At 35.2% G+C, this 9,651-nt stretch overlaps 1 protein-coding gene across 1 annotated transcript; it reads right to left on the bottom strand.

The window, feature by feature from the left end:
• Positions 1 to 3,895: 3,895 nt before the first annotated feature.
• On the bottom strand, positions 3,896 to 5,515 carry LOC125474157 (F-box/kelch-repeat protein At3g06240-like). Its single transcript, XM_048577599.1, has 2 exons — positions 5,503 to 5,515; positions 3,896 to 5,067 (listed from the first exon to the last, which is right to left on the bottom strand). The coding sequence occupies exons 1-2, from the start codon at positions 5,513 to 5,515 to the stop codon at positions 3,896 to 3,898; spliced, it is 1,185 nt and encodes a 394-aa protein (XP_048433556.1).
• Between the last annotated feature and the right edge of the window lie 4,136 nt (positions 5,516 to 9,651).

Below are 9,651 nucleotides of genomic sequence, written 5' to 3'. Positions count from 1 at the left end.
ATATCATATTGCATATAACCATACTATAATAAAGTTTTCTTAGTTATTTTCGGTTGCCCCCACTAGAAGAAATTTTTGACTCCGTCCGTGGGTGAGGGAAAGAATGTTAGAGTCACGGGTGATCCTTGGCTTCCTATACCCAGTACTTTCAAACTTCAGACTCGAAATGCTTTGAGGCCAGAATGGTGAGCAATTTAATTGATTATGATTTGGGCAGGTGGAATGTGGAGTTGGTACAGGAGCTTTTTGATGAGAATGAATCAAAGTTAATTATGGGATTACCATTGAGTTTGATGGGTTGTAAGGATAGGATTATGCATCATACGAAACATGGAGGGTATACGGTTCGGACAGGGTATAAGGTTGAGATGGAGCTGCAAGTGAATGGGCAGTTTGGAAGAAGGGATACGGGCATGAGTAGTGGGAAGGCTGAAGGAGACTGGATGTGGAAGGGAATTTGGGGACTTCATGTTCTGAATAAGTTTAAAAAATTTATGTGGAGATGTTGCAACGGTTCGCTGGCAGTAAGAAGGAATTTACTTCGGAGACACATGAATGTGGATAGCAGGTGTGCGGTTTGTGGTGCCGAGGAGGAAACGGAGGAACATCTTTTCTTCCAGTGTGAATTCAATAATGTTTTTTGGTTTTGTTGCCCTTTACAAATTTGATTCGTCTTCTCTGGTGGGTGAAGACTTTAGAGGATGTTGGGAGGCTCTGCAGTTACGTATCAAAGAGATGGCAATGCATGACGAGACTCTTCGGGATATGGTCTATGGGCTTTGGAGAATTTGGAAATGCAGAAATGACGTGGTGCTTAATGGGAAACCATGGAATCTGATGGAGGCAATGTGGGTGAGCATAGGGTAATTGAGAAGATGTGCGGGATTCCTTGGTTAAGTCAAACAAAAAGGGGGTGCGGGAGGAAGGTGGGGCGACTGAAGTGTGGAGGAAACCGAAATTCGGTACTTTGAAAGTAAATTGTGATGGATCGTGGAACTCGAAAACGGGGCTGGGAGTTTATAGCTGGGTAATTAGGGATTTTGCAGGGTGTTTGCGAAGAGTAGGAAGGGCGGGGAAGAGGCCCTTTAACTCGGCAATCTTGGCAGAAGCAGAGGGTATTCGCGCGGCACTTGTGTTCTGCAAAAAAACGAAGGATTCTTGAAGTTGGAGATTGAATCAGATGCCCAGGTGCTGATGCAAATGATTAACAAGGAGATTGAAGTGGATGCTGATTTGGACTGTCTTTTGTTTGATATTGATTATTTGGTGAAGCATGTTGGTGATGATCAAGTTTGGGTTTGTGTCGCGGGATAGCAACCTAGTTTCTCACATGGTTGCCTCGTTAGTGCCAAACATGGTGGTTCGTTTATTTGGGACAAGATTGGCCATGAGTTTTTATTTAACATTCTTGCTACAAAAGTAAACATTTCGATTAGATCATAAATAAAGTCTATCTTTTGACAACAACAAAAATTTAGGTCAGGATTTTAATGATTTTCTGAATTTATGGTGTTTTCAATCAAGATTTTTAAGATAGTATATTAAAATGGTTAGAAATCTGGATGTATTCAATTAAGAATTGATTTTAAAGAATTTTAAAAAGTTGAGGAATTTGAGTGAATTAGAGATATTTATAGGGGTAATGCTATGGAGACTAAGGGGGGGTGTAGTCAATTTAGATTTTAGAGGATTTTAATGGATTTCTTTAAGTGACAGATTCTAAAGGATTTTAATAGACTGTACAAATCCATATGGATTTTGGTAGATTTATATGGATTTTTATTGTAGATTCTATGGATTTGTACGAACTTATTTCATGGATTTCTATAGATTTATAGTTGATTCCTACAACATAAATGATATAGAAATATAACACACAAAGTAAGCAACCACAACAAAAACACATTGTAAAAGCTCAAGGTCATGTACTGGTTTACTATACATAGATAAACTAGTACTATGCATCAATATCCTCCCCACCCAATATTTGTTAATGAAAATGCTAAATAGATAAATACAGAATCAACAATTAAATGTGAAAGATGTTTTGAGTTAATTGCTGGTCAATGTGAAAAATCTCTCTCCACCATTAGAATCTTTCTCTCTCCCAATCTGAGAAAATGGAAGAAAAGGAAAGATAAGAAAGCGAAAGCAGCTGCTGACGGTTTCAAAATTTCAACAAAGGAAGCAATCAGAAGCTGACAACTTTGTACCGAAAATTTAAATGGGTTTTAATTGCCATTTGGCTCTTATTAGACAACACAAAATAGCAGCGCAAAGTGCAATTAAATCCCGACGAAAACGATGAGGGTTTAAAACTAGCGCCGTGGTGCGGACACTACCAGGCCTTGAAACCCCGTGACGAGCAGCTACCAAGCTCAAGCACGAAGATGTACTTTTGCCAAGGTGGACGCCAATGAGAAGAATGAGTTGTCGCAAGAGTACATCATCGAGAGCATGACGAGAGAGAAGTTAGTTTAAAGAAAGAAATCCTAGGGGTGTGAATGAGATTCTTCACAGCCCTTTTTATTCATAAATTGGCTCCCAAATCCTCCAAAATCCATTACTTAATAAAATCCATTAAAATCCATAACATTTTGAATACCTACAGATTTGTACCAAGAATTTTAAATCTTAATTGACTACACCTAGATTTGGATGTATTCTTTCAAATCCTATTGAATCTTACTTTGACTACACCATGATTTTAAAGTCCTTTAAAATCCTCTTAAAAATCCTAATTGACTACAAGTTGATTCTAAAGTCTTTTAAAATCCTTTCAAATCTTAATTTGACTACACCCCCTAAATTTGAAGACAAAATTTGCAACTATAAGTGATGTATTAGGAATGAACACGTTTATCAACGCTTAGGTAATAAACCAATCATCAATTTTCATGTCATTTAGTTTCCAAAATTTAGTTTACAAATTTAGTCTCCCTAGCATTACCCATTTTATAGTGTATTTAAAGAATTTACAAATTTCACTTCTCCTCCTGAGATTTCGAAAGAATTAAATCAAAACCTTACATAGAATCTCTATATATCAATTAAACTTCATCAAAAGTCTTACATGGAATCTCTATAAATCCATTAAAATCTATTAAAATTCCAACTCAATACACCAGGTAGATTTTTTTTTGGTTGTTTTATTAACGCCCGAAGTTGAAAAACACCCCATATTTTGTTTTTCTATTAAAATTTATCCTAATACACTCTAGATACTTTCCCGTAATAGTCTCATCCCACACTCTCTTCATACACCCCACGTTTTATTTTATTTTTATTCTTAACTTTTGTGTGAAAACACGGGGGAAATTGACTTTCTGGACAAACAATTAGATCCTATAACCTTCAGCAGCCAAATATATTTACAAAGATGTAAAAAAAACCTTCAAGTCATGTCAACAGCTCTAAAACTAGGCAAACGTGAGCCCGTTAAATGTTACAGACGTCGTTGCCAGGGTCGTTAGCTTTGGAGTCTAGGGGATAGTTTTATGCAAAAACTTTGACAAGTTGTTGCTGATAGACATGTGCAACAACTTTTGCTCTCACTGATGATTATTTTAGGGAACGATTCTCAAATTTTTGTACATTCCATAATCATCGACTTCTTTTCGTTGCCTAGTAGCTATCAGTTTAAACAAGGACTCCATAGTTGTTGCTTATATCCATCAGTAACATGTATGTCGTACGTTGCCCATTGTGGATTTGCTTGCATCATCTACAACTTCTTTCTGCTTCGTTTTCATTTCTCAAAAAGAACACTGAATATATGAACGAGTATTACATAATCTTACTATGTCAATATGATGTTTCGAATGAAAATAAAGTTACATTACATCCTAAGAAAGGAGCGAACGAAAGCTTCGCAACCTGAGTTTGGATGTTTTCACTACTTCCCAGTTACTGGTGAAATTAAGGTCTCTACATACATAGCTAAGTCAAGCGACAGAGACTTTTTAGGTTTAAGAGCACTTCTATATCTGTTTTCCTTTATATCATATAGTTTTAATCCGCCCTGTGTTGACTGTATGAAAATTTTATCATCCTGTGAAACGTACACTGTATGTGACAGGTTTTGATCTTCCAGCAAAATCAGTTTGGTCCAAGATTCCTCAACTCCATATTCCATCATCACCCATATTTCCGTATTCCAAAGGCTGAAATTGGTGAGTAAACACAAAAGGTTAGAACATTTATAATCCCCAACATCATACCCGATTGATTGATCTTCGAGAACACTGGGTAACGGCACTAGCTCCTGAAATTTTTCCCTTGCTAGATCGAAAGAGGTGATTACTGATTTCGCACCTACTCGCCCAATTGCTGATTTCGCACGTATTTTCCCATCTTCACCATGTTTATAGTCTATCCAATGTAGGGCACCATTGAACAACAAACCTCGCCTCCTCAGTTCACGATCATTGAGACCTTCAAGAATCCTCCATGAACCCATTTTCAGGGTATAGAGAAAAACTTCGTAGGTTAAATGTTCAGTTAGACATTGGCAAATGACTTTGTAATCATCAGTCTTAGAATCATAACCGAATCCATAAAATGACGGTAGGAAAACTTCTGGAGCAGGTTTTGGTATCTCGTTGGAATTTCCAGTACAAGGGTTCCACAAGAAAACGCTCTCACAGTTTATATAAAGACAGATCAGGCCATTGCTAGAACCCATAATCTGCACGAATCTTCTTTCAGGCTGCATTATTGGTAATTTGTGCTTTCTGCAGCGTGGAACAACTATACGACTAATATTTTCGTGCTTGTTCTTCGCTAATAGTGACAATAACGATTCGTAGTCAATGGACTTGAGATGCCTCCAGCTTGTAAACATTAGCAGCCTCCAGTTGGTGTTGTGTCTAACTGCTTGGCAGAGCTGTTTTCTAACAAAATTAGGGCCGGAGATTAGGGTACACCATGACTTGCATACCCGCCGAAATCGTAGTAAAGACTTCCCCGGAACCCGTGACAGTATCTCAAGGATGATGTCATCGGTGAAAATACAGGCGCCATCATCGGAGGGGACCAGTTGCGTCTCTCGTTCCAGGAGGTCGCTGTCTGCCATGTTAGTAAGATTATCAAATCTATCTCATCTGACTGCAAAAAGATCCCTAAAAATGTCAGAATAAAAATTGGAAGAAGAATAGAAAAAAAAAACCCTAAAGCTTTTACGTATGTAGGGTTTATAAAACGAGAGGAGGTACTGGTCAGTCTGCTGGCCAAGTTCAACATGCCGCAAAAGCTAGAAATTCATATACTACCATTTAAAAAACTCATAAGAATTTTGCTATGATATAGGGACGAGGAAAGAATAATCAGACAAATAATCATCTGAATGATAGAGTTCTAGCGACGCCAAACAAAAAAAAATCAGAATCATCCCAATATAAAACCCTAAAATATATATAGGTGTAAAGTTGACGAAACAATCTGGAAAGACATAGAAAAAAAGAATCAAATTAGCAAACTATGTGTTGAGAAAAAAATCCATACCTGTGATTATCATTGGGACAGGTGAAGGGAAGAAGATGAAGAGACAAGAGGTTTGTGCGTTGTGCAGGGAGAAGCAGGCAGGGGAAGATTACAAGCGAAAATGATTCTGCGTTAGCTGTGCTATTTCGAAATGGGTGGCTATTTTGAGTCGAATTGGGTATTTTAAGTTAGGTATTCTTAAGCAAATTATGGTTCCACATTCTTAGATAACACGGTGAACCACGATATCCACCTTCGTTGCTATAGCCGCTATTTCCACATTGGACGAACATGCTTAATACGCGGTGCTTCTAGTTTTAGTCGATTCCCTACTATTTATATCCATTGAGACGAATTTGCAACAATATTCTCAATGATAGTAGACGATGCTGCTTCATTCGCTTCCTTGTCCACTATGTTTCCAATCCATCACCTCGAACATCCACTACTACAATATAGGCTATCACTGGCGAAGCAAAAACCGACAAGAAACACAATTTCTGTCGGCAATTTGGCAAAAATCCGACATAAAACAATGCAACGTCGGATTAGAATAGTGACACTAATGCTAGCGTCACGAAAGGCCTTCAGTGTCGGTTGTTTCGCTTAATCCGACACTATGCAGCGTCGGTTAAAAGCGACACTGACATTAACGTCGATTTAAAGTGACGTATACTTGAACATTACGTCGGTTTAAAGCGACGCTCATTAGTAATTTAATTATAATATATCCACCCTACTGTCGGTTTTAACCGACATTGTGATAAAATTAAATAAATAAAATATGCCTAAACCGACGTCAGATAACAATTAAATAAATAAAATATTCAAACTAGTACGACACCATCTTTGTTAATAATAATAAAAAATACGAGAATCTGCATCGTTTTCAATTAATTGGTACTAAAAAAAATTATATAACCAAATTAATAAATTTCATGTAAAGGCCAAAACAAACCTTAACAAAAATTATTAACAATAAAAATAGTGCCAAAATGTACAAATATTTTATATCCAATATTCCACATAATATACAAAAACTCATACAGAATATACAAATATCTTAAAAATGTACAACTCATACAAAATTCTTGCCACACTCTTGCAAAAGATTTTGAACCAGTTGTATGGTTCATTGCTTTCAACAGCCGATTAATCTTATTCCTTTATTCTATTCCAGAAAACTTCATTTTCTTCTTCCTTAATCTTACGCAATCAGTCGTCAATGGGAGATTTCTATACTCTCTAACCTCCCTTGCTACATATCTTGAAAAAGCACTAGAGTTATCACTAACGCATTTTCCAGACGAATCAAACGAGCAAAGTTGTTTTGTCCATTTGGGAACTGAGGGTCCGCGCCTCCGTCGAGATGTTCCTTATTAACACAAAAAAACAATTAGCAACCAAGAAACAAAAGTAAATTTTTAGTTTAAGCCTAATACTAGTTTAAACACAAAACAAAAATTTAATAATAATTCACAAATGAACCACCTTTGAACTTTTCCTCCTCGAAATGAAGTTCCTCAGAACGTTTATCTTCACTTTGTTGATCCATAGCAAAAGTTAGTGGAAAGGAGAAGGAGTAAGGCTGAAATGGGAGAAGGAGACGGGGCAAAACCAAAGAAGGAACTGAGAGACGGAAACGAAAGCATGGAAGTAATGGGGAAGAAAGGGGTATAAATATGGTTGAAATATTTGGACTTTGCGTCGGCTGAAACCGACACCACATCTGACACACTTGACTGAAAAGCAAGTGGCGTCGAAATAATAACATATTGCGTCGGTTAAAAGCGATGTGAGTGTGACAGACTTGATAGTGCAACTGGCGTCGAATTAAGAAAAGGTTACGTCGGTTAAAACCGACGCAAGGTCTGACACACTAAAATATTTCAAAGCTTGCGTCGAAATAAGTAGAGGTTGTGTCGGTTAAAACCAACACAAGGTCTGACACACAAACATTTCAAACATTCATTCCCGCCTAAAACATTTCAAACATTTCAAACATTCATTCCCGCCTAAAACATTTCAAATTTTCATTCCCGCCTAAATATTTCAAGTTATGTCATATAATATTTTAATAAATAATATTTAATACATAATAAAAAACAATAATATAATTTTATGATAAAATATCATCACACATTAATTGAAACATAGTCTAATTGATATTAAAATACATAATCAAGTAACGGGACAAAACTTTTCGACGGTTACAAAACGAAAAACCACGATTTAACAGTTATTTTAACTCCGATTTTGATTATTTTTTTATAACTACACTCCTTGATCCTATATGAATACAATGAATGAATTCAATCTTCAATTTAAAATATTTACAATAGTGGATACCACAAAATCTTATGTTATACTTAATGGAAGTATAAATAAACTCTAAGTGTTAGTGAATATATCGTTTTGATGGGATACGCATCCTTCGAAACTAATTTTAACGATCCAACCGTCAAACTTGTTTATATATGTTTCGAGATCGCATACTTCAAAAAAGCGCAAAAAACAAACATTCAAAGATTAAATAACGGGACAACTTTTCAATGGTTATAAACAAAAAATCACGATTTAACGGTGATTTTAACTCCAATTTTGATTATTTTTTTTATAGCTACATTCATTGACCCTATACGAATACAATGAATGAATTCAATATTCAATTTAAAATATTTACACTAGTGGATACCACAAATCTTATGTTATATTTAATAAAAGTATAAATAAATTCTAAGTGTTAGTGAATTTATCGTTTTGATGGGATACGCATTCTACGAAACTAATTTCAACGATCCAACCATCAAATTTGTTTATACATGCTTCAAGATTGCATACGCCAAAAATGACAAATAACAAACATTCAGAGATCAAGTAACGAGACAAAACTTTTCGACGGTTATAAACGAAAAATCACAATTTAACGGTTATTTTAACTTCAATTTAGATGATTTTTTACAGTTACACTCCTTGACCCTATATGAATATAATGAATGAATTCGATCTTCAATTTAATATATTTACACTAGTGGATACCACAAAATCTTATGTTATACTTAATAAAAGTATGAATAAATTCTAAGTGTTAGTGAATTTATCGTTTTGATGGGGATAGGCATTCTCCAAATCTAATTTCAACGATCCAACCATCAAACTTGTTTATACATGCTTCAAGATCGCATACGCCAAAAATGACAAATAACAAACATTCAGAGATCAAGTAACGGAACAAAATTTTTCGACGGTTATCAACGAAAAATCACGATTTAACGGTGATTTGAACTCCGATTTTGATGATTTTTTACAGCTACACTCCTTGACCCTATATGAATACAATGAATGAAATCGATCTTCAATTTAAAATATTTACACTAGTGGATACCACAAAATCTTATGTTATATTTAATGAAAGTATAAATAAATTCTAAGTGTTAGTGAATCTATCGTTTTGATGGGATACGCATTCTACGAAACTAATTTCAACGATCCCCCATCAAACTTGTTTATACATGCTTCGAGATTGCATACGCCAAAAATGGCAAAAAAAAAACATTCAGAGATCAAGTAATGAGACAAAACCTTTCGACGGTTATAAACGAAAAATCACAATTTAACGGTTATTTTAACTCCGATTTAGATGATTATTTACAGCTACACTCCTTGACCCTATATGAATACAATGAATGAATTCGATCTTCAATTTAAAATATTTACACTAATGGATACCACCAAATCTTATGTTATATTTAATAAAAGTATAAATAAATTCTAAGTGTCAATGAATCTATCGTTTTGATGGGATACGCATTCTATGAAACTAATTTCAACGATCCAACCATCAAACTTGTTTATACAAGCTTCGAGATCGCATACACCAAAAATGGAAAAAAACAAACATTCAGAGATCAAGTAACGAGACAAAACTTTTCGACGGTTATAAACAAAAAATCACAATTTAACGGTTATTTTAACTCCGATTTAGATGATTTTTTACAGCTACACTCCTTGACCCTATATGAATACGATGAATGAATTTGATCTTCAATTTAAAATATTTATTCTAGTGGATACCACAAAATCTTATATTATACTTAATAAAAAGTATAAATAAATTCTAAGTGTTAGTAAATCTATCGTTTTGATGGGATACGCATTTTACGAAACTAA

The sequence above is a fragment of a genome, unplaced genomic scaffold (assembly GCF_019419815.1).
Source record: "Pyrus x bretschneideri cultivar Hongxiangsu unplaced genomic scaffold, Pyrus_bretschneideri_v1 Contig12, whole genome shotgun sequence".
In the NCBI taxonomy this organism is placed as follows: Eukaryota; Viridiplantae; Streptophyta; class Magnoliopsida; order Rosales; family Rosaceae; genus Pyrus; species Pyrus x bretschneideri.
Note: the sequence above shows the minus strand (reverse complement) of the source record. Positions and strands in the feature narration are given on the sequence as shown.